At 38.5% G+C, this 27,993-nt stretch overlaps 7 protein-coding genes across 18 annotated transcripts; 3 read left to right on the top strand and 4 right to left on the bottom strand.

Annotated features, from left to right (window-relative positions):
* Nucleotide 1: 1 nt before the first annotated feature.
* On the bottom strand, nucleotides 2-2,514 carry LOC143218006 (heparin sulfate O-sulfotransferase). Of its 3 annotated transcripts, none has more exons than XM_076442860.1 (7): nucleotides 2,407-2,514; nucleotides 1,683-1,912; nucleotides 911-996; nucleotides 698-836; nucleotides 532-629; nucleotides 305-462; nucleotides 2-232 (listed from the first exon to the last, which is right to left on the bottom strand). In XM_076442860.1, exons 1-7 carry the CDS (start codon nucleotides 2,408-2,410, stop codon nucleotides 21-23), a joined length of 927 nt encoding a protein of 308 aa, XP_076298975.1. In that variant the 5' UTR covers nucleotides 2,411-2,514; the 3' UTR covers nucleotides 2-20. The 3 variants fall into 3 exon arrangements, with proteins under 3 accessions (XP_076298975.1, XP_076298974.1, XP_076298973.1); XM_076442859.1 differs by having other exon boundaries at nucleotides 2,032-2,507; XM_076442858.1 differs by having other exon boundaries at nucleotides 2,011-2,506.
* A 351-nt stretch (nucleotides 2,515-2,865) lies between these two features.
* Nucleotides 2,866-3,836, bottom strand: Ap-2sigma (adaptor protein complex 2, sigma subunit). Its single transcript, XM_076442899.1, has 4 exons — nucleotides 3,651-3,836; nucleotides 3,348-3,497; nucleotides 3,113-3,286; nucleotides 2,866-3,045 (listed from the first exon to the last, which is right to left on the bottom strand). Exons 1-4 carry the CDS (start codon nucleotides 3,651-3,653, stop codon nucleotides 2,944-2,946), a joined length of 429 nt encoding a protein of 142 aa, XP_076299014.1. The 5' UTR covers nucleotides 3,654-3,836; the 3' UTR covers nucleotides 2,866-2,943.
* Nucleotides 3,837-4,115: 279 nt separating this feature from the next.
* Nucleotides 4,116-12,888, top strand: LOC143217981 (cilia- and flagella-associated protein 44). Of its 8 annotated transcripts, XM_076442784.1 has the most exons (25): nucleotides 4,117-4,526; nucleotides 4,592-4,754; nucleotides 4,830-4,969; nucleotides 5,042-5,336; nucleotides 5,435-5,579; nucleotides 5,862-6,064; nucleotides 6,128-6,370; nucleotides 6,435-6,616; nucleotides 6,857-6,995; nucleotides 7,064-7,337; nucleotides 7,417-7,657; nucleotides 7,728-7,998; nucleotides 8,071-8,231; nucleotides 8,310-8,522; nucleotides 8,803-8,913; nucleotides 8,974-9,154; nucleotides 9,221-9,406; nucleotides 9,468-9,665; nucleotides 10,258-10,794; nucleotides 10,869-11,040; nucleotides 11,431-11,729; nucleotides 11,802-11,998; nucleotides 12,053-12,270; nucleotides 12,351-12,493; nucleotides 12,570-12,888. In XM_076442784.1, the coding sequence occupies exons 1-25, from the start codon at nucleotides 4,336-4,338 to the stop codon at nucleotides 12,735-12,737; spliced, it is 5,271 nt and encodes a 1,756-aa protein (XP_076298899.1). In that variant the 5' UTR covers nucleotides 4,117-4,335; the 3' UTR covers nucleotides 12,738-12,888. The 8 variants fall into 8 exon arrangements, 7 of the variants coding, with proteins under 7 accessions (XP_076298899.1, XP_076298900.1, XP_076298901.1 ...); XR_013010951.1 differs by lacking the exons at nucleotides 11,802-11,998; nucleotides 12,053-12,270; nucleotides 12,351-12,493; nucleotides 12,570-12,888 and having other exon boundaries at nucleotides 4,116-4,526; nucleotides 10,869-11,110; nucleotides 11,431-11,571; XM_076442785.1 differs by lacking the exons at nucleotides 4,117-4,526; nucleotides 4,592-4,754; nucleotides 4,830-4,969; nucleotides 5,042-5,336 and having other exon boundaries at nucleotides 5,437-5,579; nucleotides 5,849-6,064.
* Nucleotides 12,889-13,069: 181 nt separating this feature from the next.
* On the top strand, nucleotides 13,070-15,276 carry Tbp (TATA binding protein). The gene is made up of 5 exons (XM_076442874.1): nucleotides 13,070-13,748; nucleotides 13,827-13,957; nucleotides 14,024-14,267; nucleotides 14,344-14,542; nucleotides 14,632-15,276. Exons 1-5 carry the CDS (start codon nucleotides 13,458-13,460, stop codon nucleotides 14,706-14,708), a joined length of 942 nt encoding a protein of 313 aa, XP_076298989.1. The 5' UTR covers nucleotides 13,070-13,457; the 3' UTR covers nucleotides 14,709-15,276.
* On the bottom strand, nucleotides 15,238-17,732 carry LOC143218013 (exosome complex component MTR3). The gene is made up of 4 exons (XM_076442877.1): nucleotides 16,208-17,732; nucleotides 15,861-16,114; nucleotides 15,643-15,789; nucleotides 15,238-15,575 (listed from the first exon to the last, which is right to left on the bottom strand). Exons 1-4 carry the CDS (start codon nucleotides 16,353-16,355, stop codon nucleotides 15,297-15,299), a joined length of 828 nt encoding a protein of 275 aa, XP_076298992.1. The 5' UTR covers nucleotides 16,356-17,732; the 3' UTR covers nucleotides 15,238-15,296.
* Nucleotides 16,759-26,392, bottom strand: LOC143218009 (uncharacterized). Of its 3 annotated transcripts, none has more exons than XM_076442867.1 (8): nucleotides 25,980-26,392; nucleotides 25,636-25,880; nucleotides 25,370-25,577; nucleotides 23,362-23,626; nucleotides 22,978-23,181; nucleotides 22,821-22,882; nucleotides 21,273-21,792; nucleotides 16,759-21,187 (listed from the first exon to the last, which is right to left on the bottom strand). In XM_076442867.1, exons 1-5 carry the CDS (start codon nucleotides 26,046-26,048, stop codon nucleotides 22,979-22,981), a joined length of 990 nt encoding a protein of 329 aa, XP_076298982.1. In that variant the 5' UTR covers nucleotides 26,049-26,392; the 3' UTR covers nucleotides 16,759-21,187; nucleotides 21,273-21,792; nucleotides 22,821-22,882; nucleotide 22,978. The 3 variants fall into 3 exon arrangements, with proteins under 3 accessions (XP_076298982.1, XP_076298983.1, XP_076298984.1); XM_076442868.1 differs by having other exon boundaries at nucleotides 22,858-22,882; XM_076442869.1 differs by lacking the exon at nucleotides 25,980-26,392 and having other exon boundaries at nucleotides 25,636-25,973.
* Nucleotides 26,372-27,912, top strand: Nd-18 (NADH:ubiquinone oxidoreductase subunit 18). The gene is made up of 3 exons (XM_076442895.1): nucleotides 26,372-26,576; nucleotides 26,714-27,037; nucleotides 27,115-27,912. The coding sequence occupies exons 1-3, from the start codon at nucleotides 26,518-26,520 to the stop codon at nucleotides 27,290-27,292; spliced, it is 561 nt and encodes a 186-aa protein (XP_076299010.1). The 5' UTR covers nucleotides 26,372-26,517; the 3' UTR covers nucleotides 27,293-27,912.
* Nucleotides 27,913-27,993: the final 81 nt, after the last annotated feature.

Raw genomic sequence — 27,993 nt, 5'->3', positions numbered from 1 at the left:
ATTTATTTAAGAAAGTTAATTTATTTTGGTCGTATTTTCTCGTACATGAATCGTTGATTCGCGTCTTGAGGAGAGGCATTTATCAAACGTTTCTTCACGGCATGGAAATGCGTTAGAGCAAAATTGTACAATTCACTTTCCATTTTCCAGACGACAGATTTTTGTATCTTGTCTACTGTTTCAGGTCGTGGATTAATCTTTTGCGTGGTTTGACGCAAATGTGATTTATTATCTGAAATATTATAAATATTGTGAACATTTCCTATAAAAACACGCAAGATCTAATAAATATTTTCTTTCTTACTATGTAAAAAAGAATTGTAAGCTCCTTTGAAAAAACGTGGAAGCACGAGCTGTAAAATTTCAATAAATTCCGTTAATTCCTCCGTCACTCCCACAAGGAGATAATGCTTCTGTAAATTTCTCTTTGCTTCTTCCAATGCCCAACTATTTCCAATTTCCCTGTTGAACAGTATTTTTATTTAAACATCAATGGAAAAATTATTATTACAATGTTTTGTTAAACCTTACCAACAAGCAGGATCATGGCCACATAAAAAAGGTATTTGTAACCACATGTTATTTGGATCACAATCCGGTTGACCAGCGTCGATGCAATCATCAAATGTCTAAAAAATATAATAAAGTAATGGTCATCCGAGTATCTAAATATAAACCATAATTTATGTATACTGACCTTTGTATCCCCATGTTTTTTTCTAATTAAATGTGGTCTAAAATTGTCTCCGTATCTTAAAAAATAATAATAAGACACAAACCTATCTAAAGGTTTCCTCAGGAGATTTATATACAAAGGCATTTGTTTCGCTCCAAACCTTAAAATGCAAGACTTAATTTAAGACAATAAGAAAACATACATTACACACAATAAATACCTTTCTTTACTCACTTTTCAAAATTTAAAAATGCCACGTGACCATGATAAAACGCTGGCTTTTTCGAAGTCCATTCACTTATATTATTCACAAATTGAATCTATAATTTCAAATACATCATTAAAGCGATATAGATCAAAATTAACACGTTAAACATCACGCCTGCTCCTATGGATCTATTGTAGATTTTGTGTTCATGCCACAATGCTGCTCTGATTTTTGTTCATGCATGCAGCTCTCCCTGCTTGGCATAAGAATGCGGTGTACATAGTAAGTCGAGCAAAGCAGGCTCTACATTTAACGTGCTAAATGAATAAAGTGATAAATGGACTGGGGATCTTTATGCAAAATAAAAATTGTCTACATAGATTGCAAGAAATAGAAACTAAATTGAATGTTATTTCTTCCCTTAACCTTCCATTGGGCGCAATCAATCTGAGAAGCACAGCGCAATCATTTAGGTACCTCGAAAACAGTCACCCCCACCCTTGGGGAGGGCCTAAAAGGGCAGCCCTACAAGTATAGACCTCACCAAGTGCACTATTTCCCTAATAGCAGTTGTATAAATGAACTTAATTAGGTGTTTATCATGTTTTTTGAATGTGGGCCCGTCAAGCACATTGCGCCCAAACTCGGCAGTCCAGATATTGCGTCCGACGGAAGGTTAATGATTTTAATAGAGGAGAAATCATATATTGACATCTTCAATTTTTTAAATTTTCTAACAATTTTGAAAATTTTGCTATAAATGCATAAAGATCAGAGAAGTCTAGTGATAAATGTTACCTGATTAGGAAGAGTAAGAGTATGCATATTGTTGGTAACATTAATGTGTAAAACATGATATTTGTTTTGTTTACACAGATCATAGACCAAGCCAACAAAACTGGTTGATGCTGTTTTTGGTACCCTGTTGTAGATAATAACGACATCGTCGAAAGGCAACGATTTGTAAGATCGCTGGCTGGCTTCTAGTCCAGTTTGAATACTGTTTTGGTCTTGCGTGATGGCATTGTCTGGAAGTACGATACGATACCTATGTTATTCCATCACCTTTAACAGAATGAAATATTAAAAGGACGATGCTCTTTATGTTAGAAATTCATAAAATTACATTCTCTATAATCACGCGTACGCAATAATTTGTAGTGATCCTCCAGGAAATTTAATTTCATTTTTAGGTAAATAATAGTGATTGTAAATATCACCACCAGAATCCATTGTAACAGGAAACTTCTATGTATCATTATTTCTTTGTTTGAATAGGTTAGTTTTACCGCATTATGTGTATCATGTAAAAAGAAACACCTCACAGATTGTTAATAACACCAATGTAATGAAAAAGAATCAATATGAAATGATATATAAGCGCTGATAAAAATTTATATAAACACTGTCAACGTGTTTTGAGTATCTCCGGTGGGCAGACGCGTGCCAATAAATCAATCATCACTTATCGATAAAACAAGAAGAACTAATTTAAAGTTTACATCGATTGTTACTTATTTACACATAAAATCGAGATCTTTCGTCTACCAAGATCATGCACTTCAACACGGCTCGCGTTGTACGTATGACCTCGATAGCTCGAATCATCAACAAATCGATTATATCGAAAACATTTGATACGTGAGAGGAAATTTAATTCCTCTCTGGCGAAACGTTTAAATCGATTATAATATTACATAAATCATAATACATAATATATATATGTAATATTATAATTTATTATATCAATTGATATGTTAGAATCGATTTCTTGAAAAAATCGATAGTAGAGGCGTGTTGTATATCGCAACCCGATTAATTGAGAATCGAGCAATCGATTGATAAATGAGGATAATACGATTAAAAATACGAAAAATACTAAATATAAAATTTTAATAAATCCTAATATTAAAATACTCTTTCCAATTAGCTACATATAATTAGATAATTGTATTCGATGATACGAATGCGAATTAATGAATTATTTCCTCATAATATAGTTTATTTCTTATATTTTTATGATGTGTTTAATTAATACAACAAAGTGAATGAAATAACTTTATTCTAACGAGTTTAACATCAAAAGCTGCTTCAGTACTTTCGTTTGACTTGTCTCCCTTATTTCTCCGGCTAAAAACATTTCATCTACAACTGTGTACACCTATAAAAAATTTTTATTATGAACACAACTGATAATGATCTGTTATAAGTCCAAGATTGAAATGTACCTTATAGAAATTGAAAACCAGATCCAATTCACATACATTGTGGAAGTACTCGTTTAATACCTCGACAAAATTGTGTATTGCTTCTAAGTAACATAAATTATTGTCATTGACATCGACGCAAATGCAGAAATATAAACCTGCGTATCTTCTATATACAATCTTGAAGTTACGAAACTGAAATGCAGAAAATTAAGAGTCGTTCGATATTATTATCGTTGATATATGTTCATATTACCTCAACAAAGTTGGTATGTTTGGCATCTCGAACAGTCACCACAGCATGAACATCCTCTATCAATTTCTGTTTCTCGTCGTCGTCGAAGTTCATGTACCATTTAGCTAACCTGGTTTTCCCAGCTCTGTTTTGAATAAGAATGAAGCGAATCTGTGATCGAATTTGGGGTCGTTTTAAAATTTTTGTGACAACTCTCGTCTAATGGAGTATTGACAAGTTGTATCAAGGAGATACAACTTACAAGAATACGAATAAACAATGAAAGGTAGTACAGTTAACACGAATGTCTCATTAATTACTCACCATGATTAAATTACTTTGTTACAATTGAGATTCGTATTCACTTGACAGTCGCTTAACAACACGGGTACATGAGATTGAATGTGATTGAATGCCATTTGTTACCACCCCTGGGTTATCAAGACAGAGTTAGTCATATCACAGATTTTCCTCCGTAACGTAGCGTTTTCGATATGTTCCCTAGCATCACGCATCTATCCCCACCACTTCACAATCTTCCGTGATTATTCCCTTTGCACTCCGAATTATCTTTCAATTTTGTTGCCAACAACTCTATTGAAATTTACTTCAAAGGACAGTTCCTTGACTACTGCTTATTTTAAACAATTTTATTTACTAATTATAATATATATATATAAATATAGCTCTCAAACTTTGTTATAATTTATATCTGTTTTTAACTGAAAAAATAGGAAGAACCAAATACAAATAAAAACACGTTTCATTTACATTTTTTTCTTTAAAAGGAGTGCAGCCACTGAGAATGAAGAAAAAATCGCTTTCACTGCTCTTTACCATAACTCGCAGGTCGCGCGACGTTACGGAGGAAAAATTGTGCATTGCAGAAACTCAACATCCAATTAATATACAAATATATAAATTAAATATTAAAAATGCTTATATTTAACTGTTTGCCAGTTCAGTATATAAATGCATTGATATTTTGAGGTTGATTCGCAAATGCAAAATGGCTGACGGTGGTAAAAATAAATTTGAAAACGGTTCAGCTGAAAATATTGACGATGAAAACGATTCTGAGTATGAAAATGATAAAACAACTTCTGGAAAAAAGATAAGTGCGGTGTTTATCGAAGAATATTCGTTTCTAGCCAGAAAACCAGACAATGGATCCATACCGCAAAATTTTCTCGAGTTTTTGTATCCTTGATTAAATTATTTAGTTTATTATACGTTAGATGTATAATTTCTTAATATTGAAACAGTTATTCTTACGCATACGATTGTCAGAAATACTTCAATCTGTGTGTGGTCGATGAAAATACCATTGCCTTTACTTCCGGCAATCTAATTCATTTTTTCAATGTATTAGAAAATACTATTTCATTCAGAAGAAGCACTTTAGGTGGTGGTATTGGTCACATATCTGTGAGTATATCTATGTTTCTTAAATAAGTATATTTACGAGTCTGTAAATTTATAAATTTTATAATTGCTTTATAGAAAAATCCTACGAATAATCACTTTGCTGTAGCAGAAAATGGCACAGATCCAATAATAATTGTATACAATTGGCCGTCTATGGAAGAGGTGACTGCTTTGAAAGGAGGAACAACTAAACGTTACTTCCATTTGGCTTACAGGTAAACAGGTTTGTCATAAATTATTTTTTAAATTACATTTTGTTAAAATATAGTTAAACATTCTAATTGCAGTCCTGATGGTTTGTTACTGGTATCACAAGGTGGCGAACCTGATTATTACATCTCTCTCTGGAACTGGAAAGAGTTAGCAATTGTTTTACAATGCAAATCATATGTTCAAGATGTATACAATGTAACTTTTTCGAAATATGTTCCTGGCCAATTGACGTCCAGTGGATTGGGGCATATTAAATTTTGGAAGGTGGCCAAAACCTTCACTGGATTGAAGTTGAAAGGTCAAACTGGTAAATTTGGGAATACAGAGATCTCTGATGTCATAGCAATTCATCCGATGCCTAATGAAACAGTGAGAGAACTACATTAATAGGATACATTACTTTAAAATAATTATTATTACATACAATATATAATACATACAATAAAATATGTTTTCTCATATGTTAGGTAATTTCGGGATGTGAATGGGGCAATATATTGTTATGGGATGAAAATTTAATTAAACTTGAAGCTAGTAGAAAAAATAAAGAGCTAGCACACACAAATTATATTACTCAATTTGAATACATCAGTGGAGAGCTTATATCAGTTGGTAATGCTATCAATAGATTGTGGATTTTTATGCAAAATAAAAATTGTCTGGATCGATTGAAACAAATAGAATACTAAATTGAATGTTATTTCTTCCCTTAATGAATTGAATGGAGAAGAAATCATCTATTGACATCTTTAATTTGTCAAATTTTCCAACAATATTCATTTTCATCTACTCAGTTTTACTATAAATGCATAAAGATCCGCAGTCTAGTTATACACTTAATTGGAACATTGAGAAAGCAAATTGAGAATTTCTAATTTAAGAAGTCTTGTGCAGGATCGGATGGATGGATAAGATTTTGGTTTTACGATACTATCGATCATGCGGATCTCCCCAAAGGAGAACAGATTCTTGAATTGCAACCGATATACGAATTCCATATTATGGAAGAAGAGAAAAATTTTCAAAAAGATGCGATGCTCATGGGTATCCAGAAACAAGAACCAGATGATCCAGAGAAAACAATGTGGTATGCTCAGGTAAAGCTGTTGTATGACAGAAATGTTCTGTAATATACCGTTTACAGATATTATATTTAGTAGGATGCAAATGGTGGATTATGGTTACTCGATCTTTCTACAAGTAAGAAAGACCATGTACAACAAAAAATATTTACATGTCACGCTGGTCCTGTAATCGACATGGACACAGCAGTCTGGGGACCATTCGTTACCACAATTGATGGAAGTGGTCAATTGCACATTTACAATTACATTAGAAAGAAATTAATAGTTGTTCACAGATTTCGCGATAGTGGAAGTCAAGTGGTTTGGCTTCCATGCGAGGTGAATATTGTTTCTCTCATATTTATAATGCTAAGAACATTATTAACAACTTCGAAACATTTAGGCTGATAAAACAGGCTCTACGATTGTCTGTGCTTTCCGAAGTGGCGTTATTAGAATGATAACAATTGCGATAAAGGCAGCAGATACAGGGAATAATATAAAAGGAGACTATACGAGGCTCATTCAATGCTTAAAACCACATTCGATGCCAATTACTATAATGCGTTATAAAGCTTCATGTAGGTATGTAGGTCCGTAGGTTCTGAAAATAACAGGAAAGATTCTGAAAAGAACCTTCATTTAGGACATTTAGGATAACTGTTACAAAGAACCGAAATTTCCAGCTAATATCTGTTTCAAACCGATATACGAACTGTAATCGAAACAGATATTAGCTGGAAATATCGTCATAACTGTTTTGCAAACCAGTATTATAACAGTTTTCAAGCCTTGCTGTTATTACATCAGATAATTTGGTTTCAGTTTGTTAGTAACCGGCAGTGAAGATGCTACTATTTTTGTATTCAATGTACAATCCACTGCTTCTTATCCACAAATTGTGCCTATTGGCTACGTGAAGGCTCCATCACCTGCTACTTGCATGACATGGAATGCACAAGAAGTAAATGTACAGTTCCAACTAACTTATTTGAACATTGTACACTGTTTTACATTATTTATCTTGACCAGAGAGCAACTCTGTTAGTTGGATGTCTCGAAGGAGACTGCATGGAAGTGCAGCTACCCACTGTGTCTCAATCGTACACGACTACTTCCTACGAACTGGTCAAGTGCAAATCAGCAAAATTTAAATTTGAGTCGGTGAAATCCTCGATACAAAAAGAAAATGTGAGAAAAGAATACGAAAAAGAGAAAGAGAGAAAAATCGCAGAAAAAATGAAAGAACTGGAGGAATTAATGAAAGAAAATCCTCATATTGTGGTCGACGAAGAAACATATCTCGGTAATGACTTATTTCTAATTTTATTCATCCATATTAGTTTGTATATATTATGTTCGGTGCTCCATTTTCCTTTTTACAGCGGAATTTGATGATGTGAAGATGGTCCTTCCAGAAATTTATATTCCAGAAGTTCCGAATAACATTTCAATAGCAGAATACGGTACTAATGGCAACGTATGGCTGTTTGTAAATGGTTTTGATGCAGGATATGTTTACGAATACTTCCGTCCGCTGTCTGGAAAGATTAAGGACACTAAACCATTGAGAAGTAGGATAATAGAAAACGTAGAAGATACAGAAATACACAATTGTTTTTTCTAGTACGACAATATCAACATATTCCATAAAGGAAAATTAGTACTGACAACTAATAATGCTTTTGTTTTCAAGCGATAATGAAAAATACTTGTTTTTGGGAACACAGTATGGAGAACTTTACATATGCAGGTTGAAGATGGAAGATCCGTTAGACTTCTCTGACTGCTGGATCCTTCCCATACATGATTATTATAATGGACACATGTCCAAGATCTTATTAAGTTACGACAAGAAAATGTTGCTGACGTGCGGATATGATGGAAACATATTTTCTTTTACGATTAATTATGACACTGGAGAAGAGAGCATAGAAATACCTGTTGCAGAGGACTCTTTACCTCTGGTAAATGTTTTGTGCTTTCATTGATACTTCTATGTTAATTATTCTATATTTTAATTATGTTCATAAATACAGCCAAAAAGTATCGAAGACATGGATGACGATCATCCAAGTTTAGAAGAGGTAATTACACAAATGGAGCAGAATCGAATAATCTCGACTGCAGAGAAGAAAAAAGAGGAGGTTTTACTAATTATACGTGGCTTAGTAGAAGAATATGTCCAAATTATTAACAGGTTTATCGCACTTTCTTCTTAATGATAATTACCTACATGGAACTTTTTCTTTTATAATGTTCTACTTTGCCACATTAGAAACAGGAAACTCATTCCGTCTCAGCAAATATCACATTTCGAGTTGGACCCTAGGATTACAGAGGACTTGGAGCAACACTTGAAAGAACAGATCGCATTAATGCAGAGAAAGCTAGAATTCCAAATGGAGAAAAGTAGGCTGGAATTGGAAAAGCTGATGGACCATTTTGTTACACCGATTACGCATTTGCCTTTCGCAGTGTGCAGTATATTGTGAGCATTATTATTAGACTGCGGATCTTTCTGCAAAATAAAAATTGTCTGCGTCGATTGCAAGAAACGGAAACCAAATAGAATGCTACTTCGTCTCTTAATAATTTTAATAAATGAGAAATCATATATTGACATGTTCAATTTTCAAAATTTTCCTACAAAATTTTGAATTTCATCTACTCAATTTTCCTATAAATGCATAAAGATCTAATTATTATAATTGATTATTTTTAATATGTCGTATTTTATACTGATTGAAGTATATAATTTTGAAAATTAGTAACGGAGATAAAGCAGTGCATTCCCTAAGAGAATTGAAACTGAACATCGACACGACATTAAAACAAATGGAAATAGTGAAACAGTTTGAAGAGCAACATCAAATAGACAGGTATGCCTTTCTTATAATATAAATATTGTAATTATCAATTATTTTATCATTTAACTACAGAGTATCACAGGAAGGAATCAAAGACAGTAGAACAGAAACAGGTGATGAGGAAACATATTACTTGGAGGGTCTTTTAGGCGAAGACTTCAGTGATTTGACGTCCGGATTAGGAATTCAGATCAATCAGATGCTACTGAAGTACAAAAAGAAGAAAGCAAGCTTGATTCAACGAGAGAAAGAAGTAAATAAATTATACAACGAAAAATACGTTGAATACGATTCAAAAACAATGTGTCATAATTTTCAGTGGAAAAAATTGCATTCGAGGAAACCAAATTTAGCCAAAAGCCGTATGGAAGACGCAGTTTTTATTGAAAAGACAAAGAAAGATATCGGTGAATATAATTTAAAAACAAGTACAGGTTTCAATCTGAAAATGAAGAAGCAAACAACTGCATTGAAGTACAAGCAGCTTCTTGATAGCAGACGCAAGGTATAAAATCAAAGAATTCATTGAACACAGAGATTGGTATGCAAATAATTGTCTTTTCTAGCTTCATTACCTGCGAGAAGACTTCAATAATAAGCTGAATGCAGTCAAATTAAAAAAGCAGAGTCTACAGGCGGAAGTCGAACGATTAACGGATACGCTGAAAAGAATACAATCAGAAATTCCCCATAAAACCGTGAAACCTCTGCCGCAAATGCTAAAGACAAATATCGATATTGAATTTCCTGAACAAAAACTCGACGTCAGTTAATATCATCATTCCGGGTTTAAAACTGTTATAATGTCGGTTTCAGTTCTGAAAATAGTTAAGGATAGACAACGGATTTTATACGTTTATGATAAAAATGAGTAGGTGTAATTTAAAACAGGAAAAACATTAGAAGAATTTAAAGATAGCGCTATTTAAACCTATTAAACAAATTTCTATTCCACTCCAGATTTTGTTGCAATTCAGGTAGAAAATTTTGATTCTGCATAAAGACCCGCTGTCTAGTTATGAAGGACCTACATTTCTAGACTGCGGATTTTTATGCATTTATGAAGAAATTAGTTGGGTGAAATAAAAAACAGTAATAGATTAGAAAAAAGGTTCAAGAATATTTTAATGTTATTTTTAACGTAACAAAAGTCATTAAGGGATGAAATCAATTTTTATTTTGTTCCTGCTTCTCATAATCGATGCAGAATATTTTTATTTTGCATAAAGATCCGCAGTCTATTATTCATTTCGAATAACTGTTACGAAGAACTGAAATTTCCAGCTAAACAGTTACTTTCAGAACCATTTCAAACCTCATAGAACAACTTATTTACTGTCAACGTTACTTTTACAGCTCGAGAAGTATGTGTCAATGTCAGAACAAGTGCAACAAGTGAAACGACAGAGACAGTCTGTGATGAGCGTAGATACGCCAGTGAGTAAGAGCGATTTGGAGTATGAAGTACTGCTTTGCGATGAAATAGCGACTGTCGCGGAAGAGATGGAAAGTTTCTCCGTCCTGTCTGTATCGAAGTTGAAAATCAAGGGTCAAATATCCATGCAAGGTGATTTGATACGAAACTTGAACACAAGCGATGCTGTGGGGACTTCCTGGGAAAAAGAAATGAAGCGCGCACGTTTGTGGCGAAAATTGTACGAACAAGATTGCATCCTGCGACATATCAATGAGAGTTATGAAAAACTGGAGCACGAGTTGGACGAGCTGGAAGAATACAGGCTCGACGTCATATACCAAAGCACTTATATGAACCTGCATTTGTTAACACTTTACGAGGAGTTCATTATCCTTAGAGAGTGCGAAGCAGCAGAATTCGCTCTAGAAGAGAAAGTTACCTTAAAGTCAACTGAACGAACCACACTGATATCAAAGGTACTGCAGTATTCTCTTCGTCACTATAAAGATAATAAAAAAACGAATTTATTGATCAAATGATATTTGAATAGATGCAGAGTACGAACAGTAAAATTGTGACTAGGGAAGAGGAGATTCGAAGGTTGCATGCAAAGATTAAAGATATCGCTGCTGAATTCACGAGACTTATTGCCGGAAACAAGTTCCAAGATTTCCTTCAGAAAATATTCAAAAAGAAATACACAGCTGCAAGGGAAAGAGATGGTACCAACTTCCCTTCTTAATTAGTTTTCAGCTTCGCCTTGTTAGATACTTCAATTTCTACGGTTTCAGGGTAATTTTTTTTTGTTAACTGCTTTAATTAGTGTTTAAATATAAACATAGTTTGAAAAATCTCCGAGTAAAGCAAAATAGTTCCGCTTTAAACCGTTTTTCTTTGCCTCCTGTAAAATTTACTTTTTTGAACTTCGGTGATTTTCACATGAGGTCGACGATGTGGTAGATTCGCTATTTTTTTGGCCGTGCCTTTCGTCCTTTACGGCGTTCATGGTCGTTATGCCGCCAGTAGGTAGTCTAGCTGACCTCCGCGGTCGCACGGTTCGCAAAAGGTTTTACGACGGAACACATATTAAATGATCTAAATTGCAATTTCAGATTCTGAGGACACTACCACGCAATCGTCAGAGACCAGCAGCGATGATACTGATACTACAGTAGACACCGATACTGGTCATGTTTTGTTTGATGAAAATATTTGTCCTCCAAACTGTGATAGACAGTTGTACGAAACAGCATTTTCTATGAGGGAAGAGCGATATAAGCATGAATTTGAAATTAAGGAAGAACAGAAAGAGATCGAGTTGTTACAGAAAGAGTTGGACATAGAGACGAAAAGCTTAAAAATTGTTGAGAGTAGTTTGAAGGTCAACCAAGCAGCCCTGGAAGCATTTATGGTATTACAAATATTTCTATCTCTCGGTAAAATAGATAAAATCATCAATTAAATACTTTCAACATTGCATTAGGTGGAGAAACAACGGAAGCTAAATGATGTTGACGTAACAGTTGTATTAAAGATGCATCAAATGCAACACATATCGCATTCTGGAAGTGTTACGGACATTCAAGACTGTATAGTTTTTAATAAGAAGGAATTGTCAAGTCTATATGCTAGAGTAGGAGAACTGCAAAAGCAAACTTTGGATTTAGTGGACAGTAGAAAGTAAGTTAAAAGTTATGTATAAATTAACAAGCATTATAATTGGTTTTTTTATAGGAAAAATGAGGTACACCTAAAAAGGATAAAAATGGATTTGAAATACATGGAGACGCAGAATAAGTCATTAGAATTAGAAATCAAAGAGAAAATGATCCAAAAATTTGGTCGGAAAGTATCTTTGATAAGTCTGTATGACACTGTTTTACAGAGAATGATTTATGAAACCAAAACAGATATGCGAAAGATCATGAAAAATTTTTCCGAGGATCTGAAGAGTAAATTAATGTTTCTAAAAGTTCTGTATAACTAATTTCATAGAAATATATTAGTTAATATTTCGTTTTGACTTTTTCAGACATAAAAAGAGACTGCAACGAAGGCCTTATTATTTTAACAAATTTAATTCGAAACAATACTGAGAAGATAAGTCTGTTAACAATGTTAGAAAACGAAAAAAGTAAGCTGAAAAAGATGTTGAAGCAGGTTCCAATTTCAGAAGCAAGTGTTACGTTATTGTAATTTATTAAGTCAATGATAATTGAATAATGTTTGATAATACTTTTCTTAATTTTAGGAAGATATGTTAAAAGTGGAACTTCAACATAAAGCCGATATATCTGTACTTGAAAGTATACTTCACAGTCAAATGCAACAGAAACAATTGCTTCAGTATGATGTAGAGAATCTTCGAAAAGGACCGAAGAAATCGCTTTCATCTTGTTTTAAGGAAAATATGCTATAGAAACTATTTATTTTCATCATTATTTAGATTTAAATTTTCAAATTTAAAACCAAATTTATGTATTTACTTCATTTAGAAAGTGATAAACTGAGCTGTATTGAAGGCTACATACAACTAGAGGAACATTGAAATAAAAAGTACTAAAAAATTATTTTACGATCAGTTGTATTATTATTGTATTGTTATACTTACTTTTTACCTATTCTTTGCACCACTTTGCACTGATGTAATTCTTTGGTACAACCTGGGGTCCATTCCGTTGCACGCAATGGAATGGACCCCTGGTACAACGCTATCTAACAATCTTTACAGTCTATGCTACATAACCAATCAAGTTGATTGCCTTACTATAACTCGCAGAATTTATGGCCGTTTTCAAAGTAGACTTGTAAACAAACAAGCAGAAAGTGATGGCAAAAAGATAGAAACAAAAGCTGTTGTACATTGTTGGCTTCTAAAATTTAAGTTAACACAAAGAACGTAGCGTGTTCATTTTGAGTAATTATAGAAAGAAAACTTGGAATCTCGCTTTCGTATGAATTCTAACCTATAAATGTGATACAGTGCTATTTTTTGAAACATGGGTATTATCAAAACGATGAAATTCTTTTTTAAGTCTGTAACTTCGAAAAGATTCTTTGGTTAAGGACAAAGTGATTCGAAGATCGTACGAGTCAAAGACATTTTTGTGTGAAGTGTTTTCAAAAGAAAGTAACGAAAATGGATCAGATGCTACCAAGTCCAGGGTTTAGTATACCCAGTATAGGCACACCGTTGCATCAGCCAGAGGAAGATCAACAGATTTTGCCTAATGCCTTACAACAACAACAACAACAACAACAGCAGCAGCAACAACCTCAGCAACAATATCAGTTGCAACCATTACATTCTATGAGTCCAAATATGCAGAGCGGAATGCTCATGATAGGAACGTCTCAAAAGACAATGCACGCTTATGCGACTGCACCTACTTTTGCAACTCCTCAGAGTCTTATGCAGCCACAAACACCAGTAACACTAAATATAATATAATACTTGCATTGTTTATTATCATAATGTTACTTTAAGAAGGAATTATTATGTTTCTAGCAAAACATGATGTCTCCTTTAGTACAAAATAACAATCACATTGCGCCATCGTCAATAGGACCATCCACTCCAGGTCCTATGACACCGATGACACCAGCTTCCGCCGATCCAGGAATTTTACCACAACTCCAGTGAGTTAAAATCGAATTTAGGATGAATATATTATGCTAAATTCCATAATTGATCTTTATTTGTAGAAATATCGTCTCTACAGTTAATTTGAACTGCAAATTAGATTTAAAGAAGATAGCTCTCCATGCGAGAAACGCAGAATACAATCCAAAGAGATTCGCTGCAGTTATTATGAGGATAAGAGAGCCAAGGACCACTGCTCTGATATTCAGTAGCGGGAAAATGGTTTGTACAGGAGCAAAGAGCGAAGAAGATTCACGATTGGCTGCAAGAAAGTATGCAAGAATTATTCAAAAACTTGGTTTTCCTGTTAGTAAATATTTTTATTATTATTTCTCACCATTTCCAAACAATGGCATTCTAATTCGATTTATTTTGCTTAAAGGCAAAGTTCCTAGATTTTAAAATACAAAATATGGTGGGCAGCTGTGATGTAAAATTTCCAATCAGATTAGAAGGTTTAGTACTCACCCATGGTCAGTTCTCCTCGTATGAACCTGAACTCTTCCCTGGATTAATATATCGGATGGTTAAACCTAGGATCGTTTTACTTATATTTGTTTCGGGAAAGGTAGTCTTAACTGGTGAGTATCTAATAGAAAATACTATTCAAAGAATTCTATTAACTATGATATTAAATCGACAAGTTTAATTTTAATCGATGTTCAAACAGGGGCAAAGGTTCGACAGGAGATTTATGAAGCATTTGATAACATCTATCCAATTCTAAAAAGCTTTAAGAAACAGTGATTTGATTTTATATGCGAATATTACGCCTTTGCAAGGATAAAGTCTAGTTTTCACCATCGAAGACAGCGGAGTGAAAGTTTTGTTATCAGTTTCTATAGTGTAAATTCCGAAAAAAAACACATTAAAGTATTATATAAAAGAATGACATGAATTATACAGATAATAATTTTGTTTTTTTATGGAAGGATACACTAAAGTGTTATCTCGATAGTGGAGTGCCTTGATTGAGGGATAGTCAACCTTTTTTCAAGTTTGTTCTTAATTTATATATATATACATATGTGAATGTGTATATATATAAATGTAAATATGTAGCTTAAAGATCATCTGTGTAGCGTTCTTCCTTAGAATACCGAGTGTAATTTGCGTTTTTTTTTACGCTGAACGAAGTTGTTAATACTTTATATACATATACAACTGTAGGAAGCTCTTCAACTTTGTAAAAAATTCAACTGCATTTTGATACATTGTATATGGAATAGCTGTTGTAAGCAGTACGTGGATTATATTAATATGAAAATTATACAAATTTTTTATTGTAAAAATATATATTTAATTGCATCGAAAATTTATTGTTCGTTATTTCAGTTACTTAGCTTTATGCAATTTCATGATAGTTTTGACTAAACACTGTTGGAGCACAGGACAAATGTCTTTATTGATTACCGTTAAAACGTCTGTCGCGTGCATAACTGAATCTGTATCAATATTTCCAACTAGAAACACCTCTGAGATTTGATTGTGTTGGGGAAGGCTAGCAAGCGTTATTGTCCCATGATTGAAATCATCTTCTTCTTCTGGATGAGTATTACATATTACCTCTTCTGTATCTGTGGGGTCTACTAAGAACTTGTCTCCATAGATACCCTGCATTTGAAATTTATTCATTTATCGGAAAGCAATATTTCTCATTTTTATGTTCATATCTACTTACTATAGTAGAAGCTGTAACCAAACCAAACATAGGAACACCTGCGTTAGCTAAAGCGAGGCTACCTGCCATAATTGCTGCTGCCAATGAAGATCCAGCATTATCCAAGACCATTGCATATATGTCTACTTGAAAATTAGGAAACTCGTGCTACAAAAATATTGATTATATATATATTTATATATTAAAAATCTATAATTGGTAATTATGCTTGTATCTACCAAGCAGACTGCTGGTTCCAATGCTTTTTGTAGAATTAAACTGTACTGTTTCTCGTCTGCACTCTGTTGATGCATTCTGCGCTTTTCACATGAAAATGGGGCAAATTTAAATTCGCAGTAAATTTCTCCTTGTACACAGTAGCCACTCTTGTTCGGTACCTCTCTGGGATCGAATACTGAACAGACAACCTTTGTGTTTCCCATTTCTACGTACGCAGAGCCTTTGGCTTGATTTATCACTCCAGTTTTCAAAACTAAATATAAGAGGAAATTTATGAATAAACTAACTAGGTCAACAATTGAAGCTTGTTAATAACTTCGGAAATTTGTATTGTGTAAATCCTTACAAATTTTTCTCAGTTCATTATCATTGCGTGTATCGCTTCTTTTAGTGAAATTATGTTTCGTTTTGACATTTTTGTTGTTGACATTTGAATAAATGTGATAAGGAAACGATGCCTCTGGGCCATTGATACGTTTTTGATCGACAGGCATTTTTAATGAAACAATAATTACTCTATAGTAGCTTCTTAAATGTTTATTATTAATTGTACGGGCCGACTCGTCAAAACAAAACCACGTGATTTCAATACGAATTAACTGTCATGAACTATATAGTCTTCACGGCTGGAAAAAGGTCCCCCGGAAGGAAGGTGGCTCTCATAGACTTATTGGCAAACTCCCATGTAGGTTGCGCGCTGATTGGTCTGTGTTTTTCGGTCGCGGACGCTATTTTTGTAAAGGAAAATGTTGCTTCAAATGATTTCAGGAACCTTCCATTTCATAATGTTGAAGGAATTTTGAGACACCCTGTAAGTATATCATACAGATATGGGATGACACTCACCAAATTATATTTTTCTGGATATATATTATAAAATGAATAACTATATAAAAATTTGAATGTATATTCTTGTTATTTATTTTATAAAGTAATATAACGCAGTCTTTTTAAGTGCATTTTTTTGGAGAAATGTTCAAAAAATTTTTTTTATACAGTTTAGTAGACACAATAATAATACCATACAACTTTCAAAAGTTGCAACTATAAGGATCGTGATAATCATTTTTTTAATATCACCTGTGTTGTTCTTGAGATATTGAACGAAAAATAAAATATTAGAATTTTTTCAAGGGTTGATTTCACTCCTTTAGGGTTGTATTAGGCATAGGCATAACTTATTCTATTTGTGTGCAAAGTTTCATAATTTTTTTGAATTTACGGGTTCGATAATTTCGCTTGTAAGTATAATAGATTTTACGTAAATCATTTTTTGACAGGAAAACTATAATTATAACGTGATACATGGTAACGCGGGTTGTACTATTCAACGCAAATTATTAACTTATAAAAGATTTTACAGGAACCACTACGATACATGCGTGTACATAATTTAATTTGTTTTCAATTAAGAAATATGGACATTGCCGTTTTACATATACGCGTATATAAAATATAATATTTAATATATGCTCGGGTCCAAATGAAAAGGTACCTTGTTCTGCGCATGTTGTTGCACGTCAGCCAATGATCGCGTGGTCGGTGGAGTACGAGTAGGGGGATTAGCGAATGAACGAGTTCCGTTAGAGTCATATGCGCAGTATATAGAGTTTTATTAAATTCGTCGGCTAGTGTACCTTCTTATTTGGACCCAAGTATATATGTATTTTGAATTATTATATTAATAAATTCAAACGTATTAAACAAATTAATTATCATATATTTCACTATTCTAACATATATATATATTTATATATATGTTATCCCGAAACGGATACGCGACGTCACCGGAACTTCCGGTAAACACCTTGCCGCACTACCGCCCCTCGTCACCAATCGAGTGCTATAAAGCCCGCTGCAAACACGGCACGGGCGCCTATTCCTGCCTGGGCTGCCTCCCAGGATCTCCTTTCCTCTTTTCCTGTCTGGGCTGTATCACTTCCATTACATCCAAACTAGCCGATTTTCCCACGCTCTCGACGACGAGCTAGCCCGCCGCGCGGGCCCCTCTTCGTCGTACGGCATTCTGTTTCCCACCGGTGGAACCGCGTTCCACCGAAGCAGAGAAGGCCGCGCCTTCCTCTGAAAGTCCGGGCCGCGCTCGGCAACCTCTCGGGACCGCGTCCCGGGAACACTTTCCGCCACCGTGAATCTCGTCGTCGCGGACGAGCACGCGTCCACGTGTATTTACGCACCGGCGTAACACCGTCTCCGCGCGCCGTTTCCGAAGCGCACCGCCACCGCGAAACCGCGAATAGCGAGCACCAATACAACTCCGCATGTGTCGTTATTTCTATACCCGCGCACCACGCCCGTTCCTGTGACCTGTTCGGCAAGGAGATATCGACGAACCGGAATCGTTACTTGGTGCCCGAACAGGGACCTTGTGCGAAACAACCGCGTCGGAATAGCGACCACGTAGTGCTTCGAAATTTTGAGGTTACTGAACGAACGCCTCGTTGTGCGGCGTTCTAGTACCGTGCGCGCCATCTAGTGACCAACCGCGACACTACGCGCAAGTGCGCGCGACATTCAAACGGTACGCCGGGAATGAAGAGGACCGCACTTTAGCTCACCAAGGTTCGGCTCATCGCGGAACTCCGCCTCCGAAACCTGCCGACCACCGTGAGCACCGACCGATCTCCTCGCTGTCGATCGAACCCCATATCGGCGAGCTATTCGGTAACAAGATGCCGCCGCACCGACGAACCGGAGCCGCACGAGGGAACGACCGACCAGTACAGCCCCGAAACCGACTGTTAGCGGTGCAAGTAACGGGGGTACCACCGATTCGAGTGCCGGGACGTTTATCGCCGGTTCTGCACGAGAGGCGGTCGCGACGGCGTGCTCACCAGCGAGTGTCACCCGCTGGGAAACGACGCGCGGGACCCGCCGCAGATTGGCGACCCCCGCTCCCCGCAATAAGGTACACACCCCGCCCGCTACTGCCGATCCGGATACTCGATCGGAACATCGACGCGCTGCTTGACACCGGAGCGCAACTGTCTTGCATAAATGGGGAAGTCCAAGAGTGGGCCCACGAACAGGGCATCCGTCCTGCAACGACAACCGACCTCGCCGATCGCGTCGGCCTCGTCGGCCTCGCAGACGGATCGGACACGCACCCGAGTGGCGTCATCCGGATCCCATTCAGCGTCATGGGCTATGACTGGGAGGAAGAGTTCACCATCTTACCGAAGATGGGTCCGCCGGTGTTACTGGGGATTCAGGCGATCGCCGCCCTCCAGATCCCGATAAAACCGCCTCCCGACATCGCTTCCTGGTCCAGCGACTGCCTCGCCGAACCGCGTCATCAGGTGGGCCTCCGTACGCCGCAGGAAGCCGACGGAATCCAGCTGGAACAATTTCTCGACACCGAAATGAAACTCTTTGAGACCGTACCAGGCCGTACTTCGCTAGTACAGCACCGGATCAAACTGACCGATGAGACGTCAATAAAGCAGCATTACCACTCTCCGGATCCGGAAATGCAGGCGATCATCGACGCCGAAGTCGGGAAAATGCTGCAGGACGGAGTTATCGAGCCTTCCAACAGCTCATGGAGCTCGCCCGTTGTTGTCGTCGAGAAGAAAGACGGACGACCCCGATTCTGCGTGGATTTCCGAAAATTGAACGAACGCTCGGAAAAGGATGCCTGTCCCATACCGCACGTTAAGGACACCCTCGACAAATTACGAGGAGCAAGGTTCCTGACGACATTGGTTCTCAAAAACAGATACTGGCAAATACCGCTCGAGACCGCCAGCCGGCCGTTCACCGCCTTCACAGTGCCTGGGAAGGGGTTGTTTCATTTTACGGTCATGCCGTTCGGACTGCAGTCCGCTCCCGCAACCTTTCAACGACTACTCGAACAGATCATCGGCCCCGAGTTCGAGTCGCACGCCTTTGCGTATCTCGGTGACATCGTCATCGTCAGCGAGACCTTCCGCGACCACCTGCAGCATTTACAAAAAGTTTTCCAACGCCTCCGCACCGCCGGCCTCAAACTGAACCCGGGAAAGTGCCAGTTTTGCATTGACAGCCTCCGCTATCTCGGCCACATCGTCGACCAGCAAGGAGTCCGGACTGATCCGGAAAAGACCAGCGTGATCGCCAAGATCACCGCTCCAAAGACGATCCGGGAAATACGGCAATTCCTTGGCATGTCGTCATGGTACCGGCGGTTCGTTCCGAACTTCGTCGAATCGATGGAGCCACTGACACAGCTCGCCCGGAAGGACGCCAAATGGAAGTGGGCCGAGGCCGAGGAAGCTGCCTTCCAAACCGTGAAGGAAGAGCTGGTCGCCGCGCCGATACTGGGCTGCCCGGATTTCGAAAAGCCGTTCACGCTCCAGACAGATGCCAGCGACCACGACTTAGGAATCGTGCTGACGCAAGTCTCAGACGGCAACGAGCTAGTCATCGCCTACGCCAGTTATACACTGAGCGTGACGGAACGATGCTACAGCGCGACGGAGAAGGAATGCCTCGCCGTGGTATGGGGGATCCGTAAAATGAAACCATACATTCAAGGTTACCGTTTCATCGTAATCACCGACCACCAGGCGCTCCGTTGGCTACAGCAGATCGATAACCCGACCGGCCGGCTCGCAGAATGGGCCCTCGAACTGCAGCAGTACAACTTCAACGTAAATCACCGTCCCAGAAATATGAACCAGGTAGCGGACACGCTGAGCAGAACCAAACCAGAACCAGGCGTAAGCCTGCTCCAATCGAAACAGCGCGCCGACCCCTGGTACGAGAAGAAAGTCGAAACCGTCCGAGTAGACCCAGTGTCCGTTCCTGACTTCCAGCTTCGTGAGGGAAAGCTGCACAGGCATATACTGCGCCAGGTCGATTGCAACGAGCCCGAGTCCGGCGACGCCTGGAAGATTTGCGTACCCATCGGGGAACGAGAAGCACTTCTTCGTCAATACCACGACGATCCCACCGCTGGACATGTGGGAATTGATAAAATGATCGTCCGTCTCGCTTGGCGATTCTACTGGCCCGGCATGTTCCGGGAAACCGCCCGCTACGTCCGCAGCTGCGCCAGCTGCCAACGGAACAAGACTTAGGTACATAGATTTTTCTATAGAAATCGATTAACATACACACAAGGTATAAGCGGTTAAAAGTGGTGAAAATCTTGGTATGCACCAGTGAAGCCAGAATGACTCCCCTCATCTGGCATCATTGGTATGCACAGCTCGTGGCCAGTTCCTGCTCAAAATCCACAGATTCGTACATATTTCGATGCGTGTCTTTCTTTTCACCGTCAACTGATTTCGATGAAATATTCAGCACATGTTTAAGCAGCATAGATCTACAAAACGCATATTTTGAGTTTTCATTACGGGCCCAAGTAAATAAATTTAAATAAAAAAATAAATAAATATTTACTTTCTTACCACATAACCGTTGTACCTGTCGCATGCTTTCCACAAATTTTCAAACAGATTTGTTGAATAGTTTGGTTTTTACAGATTCTTTTCCGCTTTTTGGCCAAATGGGACCACTGTGCACCGTCGTCACACCGACCGAGGGCAACCAAATGAGCTGTTGGTGGATGCCACCACACCGAGGGACCCGCGAATCGCTACTTGGCGGCTAGTGGACCTGCCGGTCCTCATCTGGCAGGATCTGGAGCGGTTATCGCTTTCGCGCAGAGCACCGCTGGACTGTTACACCAGAGGATCCGGTACACCGGCAGACATACTCCCTGCGCCACGGTGTGGTACCAGTTACCCACCGGCCGCAGCGTGGAGGTACCCCCGCGGTTCATGGCGACGAGAGTGTTTAGAGCGTCCATCGGCGAGGAGCGGTGGGTGTTCCACTGTGACGCCGACGGACACCTTCGCCGCTGCAGGATCCGCGATCCGGTCACGATACCGGCCAAGCAGCCGCGACCCCACCTCCACGCTGGGGGCTCTAGCACGTAAATTAGTTGTAAGTTAGTATACATATAAGTAGCACGTAAGGCAGCGTGTAAGAAACGCGATCTAGTGTATAAGGTAGAGTATAAGCGCGCAGTTACGTAGTTTGTAAGGTCCACGACCGTTTCGCTAGCTCCGACTAAGCCATCGATAGAACAAGACTGATCGCCAAACCCGTGCCGGGTCGGCCTCCGGAAGTATTATTATTTTTGTTAGTATTATCACTACCTGACAGATATTTCTGTGATTGATTTTAATAAATAAAGTGCTTAAAACCCATTATGCAGTTCTGTTTTCCAAGATTCGAGTGCTACTTGTGAAAAAAAAGATTCGATTCCTTTCAACATCGAAGTAGGTAAATACTTGTAAGTATCTTTCCGAAACTTGTAAGTGCTCATTCCGAGGTTCGATATCAGTTTGTATGAAATGGAATACTTTTCAAATAGAATCATTGAAACATTATTGCTTTTAAGTAGTACAATAAAGTCGCGATTTCTCTCCCTTGCCTACACATTCCACTGAGGGGCAACGCCGCAGGGGCCACGAAGCTCGAGCAGCCTCGGTCCCCGAGCACAGTGTGAATATGCCGCGGAATCTGATCTTGGGTCGGGTATATCGGTGTGAACCACTACTATTCCAATTACAAAACTTCTTTATTTTTCATTATTTTTTTATGGGACTTTCAGCAAATTTTTTGTGGCATTTTTCTGATTCAAATCACACTAAACACGATATAATTTCAACTGTACATATTTAGTGGTTTAATTGACGATTAAAGTTTCAGGCGCAAGGAAGGACAGCGCTATCCGTGTTTACGTGTCCTTTTCTACGTTCGGCATTCTTTGTACTTTCAGCGCAGTCGGCGCAGTCATAAAAAATAGTATCTCTATACGATCGCTTTCCCTGCTCGTAACCGGCGATGGCAAATAAATCGCGACTTTACAGTAATCGAAATTGACTCGGATTCATGAGTAGGTATTGAACTTGATCCCATCCCTAGTAACAGGGTTAGATATACCTTACCTTACTGAAAAATAAGTTTCATTGCAAGGGAACGTACCGCTTCGCAGACTGGAGGTGGACGTCTATAAAAATTAAGCAATTTTAACGTGTTTGATATAAAATTCTATTTAAAATTTGATTAGTCCACATAAGTGGACTATCTCATATTTCAGCTTACCTTACTTAAAAACATAGTGTATTCGGATCGTTTCTATGAGAGATGCCATTGGATCTATTTTGTTCTGGTGGCAATGTTGCCGCCACAAATATTCACATATTCGATCGGCAAAATTATCTTCATGGAAGCGAACTCTACCTCGCATCCAATCTTTCACGGGACGCCATTTAGAGTCAATTTTTTGAGCGTGCTCGCCGTCACATGCTGTAATTAAATTTCGATTTAATTCATTTCTACATTACCCACCGATTTCAAATCATTTAAAACAGAACTCAGACCTCACCCAAATCTAACTCGAATCAATGCAAACAAAGCCTAAGTATAAGAATGAAGAGTCGCTCAAATAAATAAGGGTAGTTTCATATTAGCGGTATTATTAATTACCAATAAACTCAAAATTACGGTTCACCCTTGTGTGGATGTAGCCTGCCTCAGTCAGACCTGCATAACTGCGAAAGCAGTTTGTATGTATCTCGCTGCCAATCTCTACATTCTCTATAATAAGGTCCACTAAATTATCGGCTGTAAGGCTTTCCACTATTGCCACCCGACAGTCGTCTTTCTCAACGTCGACCATCCCCAAGAGCCAATAGCCACCGACATTAAGGCCACGTTTGTGTTTTCGTTCCCCAAATTGGATTTCGTCAATCTGTGAAATAATATGAAAAGAAAGTTGTAAATACCATACGGGATGCGCCTTCTCATTTCACGATAATGCAAAGATGAGGTTTTCAATAGTCAAAGTGCTGAACAAAGAGTGACGTTTCCTTTCATAGAGAAACATAGTTGTTAAAAATAGTAAATTTGTTTAATTACAGAATACTCCATTCCAGGTTCCAGCATCCATAATTATAAGACACGCTTTAGCAGAGGCTTTTTGTAAATATTGCGGAATTCTTGCGTTAGATGAACCAACAACAAATTTAGATCAAGTAAATGCAGATAGTTTGGCAAATGCATTAGCCATGTACGCTGTCATAATTTCTGCTAAAATCGGTTTCATTAAATATTTGAAGCTTGAATGTTGTTTTCTGTTGTAACGAGTCCGGTTTGTCGGTGTTCGGCTTCCTCGCGGCGGTGCTCCTCGGTGCTGATTAGCTCGCCGATCCAGGGTGCGGGGTTCAATAATTGACGAGACAAGTGATTTGAAACATAACAGTGCTCGCTGCCTTTACGACGCGTCGGATACGGTGCTTCAGGACGCGGTGCGCGGTTTCGGTGATACGGTGCCCGTGATATAGAACGATCGACCACCGCGGTAGTGCTACCTGGACCTGTAGACGGTGGAGGACGGGTTCGAGATAGACAGGAGTAGAATTTGATTACGGCTATCGCCGTGATCTCCCTACCTAGGCCGGGTTTTCGTGGACCCTTGATGTCGGTGACGCACCGTTCATCAAAGTTCCTCCGGACAGTCCTTCGGCGAGTTCGAAAAAGGTGACGCACCTCATCTTGCTCAACCGACCTCGTGGACGACTCGCCTCACGAGGGTGCAGGGTGACGCACCGTGCTTTACGACTTTCTAGGCGGTTCTTAGGCGACGTCGAAGGGTGACGCACCACTTCTTCTTCAGCCGATTCCGTGGGCGACTCGCCTCGCGGAATTTACCGGTGACACACCGGGTGTTTTCGAGGTGGAACACGGTTCTCACCAGCGGAGATGCAGGATGCAGGACAGGGGAGTCTTCGGTGGAGTCGAAGGGTGACGCACCACTTCTTGTCCAGCCGCCTTCGTAGACGACTCGTCCTACGAAGTTCCCAGTGACGCACCGGGTGTTTCGAGGTGGAACACGGTTCTCACCAGCGGAGGTACAGGGTATAGGACTGGAGGTTCCTCGACGAAGTTGAAGGGTGACGCACCACTTCTTGTTCGTCGACTCTCGGAGACGACGCGTCTCGCGAAAGTTGCCGGTGACGCACCGGGTGTTTCGAGGTGGAACACGGTTCTCACCAGCGGAGGTACAGGATGCAGGACAGGAGGTTCTGCGACGAAGTTGAAGGGTGGCGCACCACTTCTTCTTCGTCGACTCTCGAAGACGACGCGCCTCGCGAAAGTTGCCGGTGACGCACCGGGTGTGTCATGGAATCAATGCAATGCAAAGATGGGGTTTTTCAGTATATAACCAAAAATGCTAAATAAAAGATCAGTCTAGGCTGCAATCGCCCTGCTATTCGGCAGCGTAATTTGCATTATTCGGAAGAATAAAGCTGCGACAGCTACATGCTGCCAAATAATGCAAATTATGCTTCGTAAATGTGAACAAATAGGACTTTTGACGATACTGAAAAATCCCATCTTTGCATTATCGAGAAATGAGAAGGCGCATCTTGTACCCTTGCAATCCTGGATACGAGTCTATCCCCTTAACACGAATCAATACAATATTCTATACCTGAACTACAGTCGGTTCTCCTGATGCCGAAATCCCCCCTAATTTCGGCTTACCCGATTGTATCTTGGGAAGAAGATTGACTGTCATCTCTCGACAATAGTGGAACCAGGCTGAAATGGTCCTTGGTGCCAAAACTGTGTAACAATCACCGCCCAATACGTCCGCGGTATCAGCGTAAGATAGGTTCTGCGTGAAGCAGTATATCAATCTTAAAAAATTAACAATCTATTAAATCCTATAAATGTGTGAATGAGTATAAAACTTACCTTATCGCCTTATATAAAGGCAAACGAATATGTTCAAAGAAGGAATCAACCGTCCCCGAATACTGTCGACAGTTTGAACGACTACTAGGACATCGAAACCGGCCGATTCTATGGTAGGATGGACTATTACTTAACCTCATTGGTCTACGATGTCTATTGCAATTTTTTGACACGCGCAATAGTCCGTGTTCGCGAGCCCAAACAACTGCATCTTCATCCGAAGTTGGCAAATTGGAATAATTGAACTGTAAATTAGCCATTTTAAAACAGACTACATATATAGAAAATGTCTTATGTAAATAGGAATTCGAATTACTCCAAATTACTCTGCGCGCAGCACTCACACTGATATATGTATTGTATACTCGGCGGCGCCCGCAGTGTTTCGATTGTGCACACCTTTTCTCGCGCATGCGCGGCGATTTCAGCCTCAGTAATGCAAACTTCTCGATAAAATGAGGTGTTCCTTGAGCATCTCGCAGAATTTAAAAAAATTGATATGATTTGATTATGAGCAACGAATGTACGACAAGTGTACTTCTATATATTTTGTAACTCGTAGGACACGTCCTGAAGTTTTTTTGTCCGGAACAGATTGTTTCGGTACTTTCGCGCTAATATAACTGTCTCAGGGCGCAGGGCGCAAGGCTCCACTATGCTCCACTACCTCGTCATCATAGATACGTTACTGTTCGCAGCACTGATATTCTGATATATCAGTGGTTCTCACAGATCTCTCTAAATTTGTCAAATGGTCAACGCGTGCGCAAGTGCATATAATGTTACATGGACAATGTGTTGACCTGGTGCAACTGATGCGAGGAAATCGAAGTGGAACCTATGATCGTATTATTTGTATTTAGTTAGCCTTTATTGTACAAAATGGCACTGCGTACGGTATCGTTTCTGCGTACAAACGGTGACATACGAAAATGTTGCGCGTAAGTGACATTTAACTTTTCATTCTAGTGAAACTAATTTCCAAGCCTGGTATATAGTTTTGTAATTTTCTGCTGACGGTCGAATCTTCTAATTATAATGAATGTTATGAAAATGACAAGTTTGGTTTGATTTCTAGGTTACCAGCAAGATACTTTTCCGATTCTAGTAAAACTGGTAAAGAACTTGTTAAATCGAGCAAGTCATTAAGAAAAGATCTGTTCTTGAATGAAGAGAAAAGATTATACTTGGAAGCTAAAAAGAATAAGATCACTGTAGCAGAAGTTGAAGATGTCGGATTGATTTCTGGTGTTCCCGAGGAACACATAAAGACTCGGAGAGTTCGTATTCACTGCCCTGCAAAGAATGCTATGCAATCAGGGACGAATAATATTCACTTTTGGCAAATTGATTTCGATACACGTGAACGGTGGGAGAATCCACTCATGGGATGGGTTTCGACGTGAGTATTATTTAGCTCTCTTAGTAGCAAATACAGTTAATTTCATTGATTTACTAATGTTGCGTTTTTATAATTAGAGGAGACCCAATGTCCAATCTCAAAGTAGAATTTGCATCGGAACAAGAAGCGATTGCACACTGCGAGAAAATGGGATGGGAATACTATGTTCAGAAACCAAATATCAATAATCCAAAGCCTCGTAGTTATGGCACCAACTTTGCATGGAATAAACGTACCAGAGTTTCGACTAAGTGAACTATGGAAAGTTCTTAGAGATGAATTACTGTAGTTCTGTATATAGTGCTATCTATGTATTATACGATAATATAACTATATACTTAACGTATATGCATAATTGTTCTTTTGCGTGTAAAGCTCAGTGAATAAACTTTTATAAATATATATATGTTACAAAAGAGAGCTTGGAAATTTTATAGTAACATGTTGGAATTAGTTTCATCGATAAACTCCAGAATTTATTTTTTAGGAATATTTATATAATGTCATTCTTACATGGGTTAACATTCTTATTATTCATCTTTTGTTTATTATTATTAGCATCTTTATTATAACATCAGATTTGATTAGATTGTGTATTTTAAAATTCAATGGTTGCTCATAGTAGCTTATAGACTATATCGAGCATTGTTGCTATTTGGAAAATACATTCGACTAAACGTGTGGATTAAAGATCAAAGAACAAGCGTACAATTTCAATGTAAAAACATTGATTAAGGAATAGGTAAAGACTGTTAGTGTGTGTTCGTGAAGTATCGTCAATGAACTCATAGAAGAAATATCATAGTATAATAGAATAATAATTTACTGAAATGTACACGATCAAACAGAATTAATATACATATATGGAAGAACAATGCCCGACTCTTTGTTCGTTAAGTATACGTGATAAAACAATCGATCTTGCAGACTAACAAGGATTGTTAAACTATTTACAA

The sequence above is a fragment of the Lasioglossum baleicum genome, chromosome 18, assembly GCF_051020765.1.
Source record: "Lasioglossum baleicum chromosome 18, iyLasBale1, whole genome shotgun sequence".
Taxonomy (NCBI): Eukaryota; Metazoa; Arthropoda; class Insecta; order Hymenoptera; family Halictidae; genus Lasioglossum; species Lasioglossum baleicum.
This window is presented reverse-complemented; position numbering and strand designations above follow the sequence as displayed.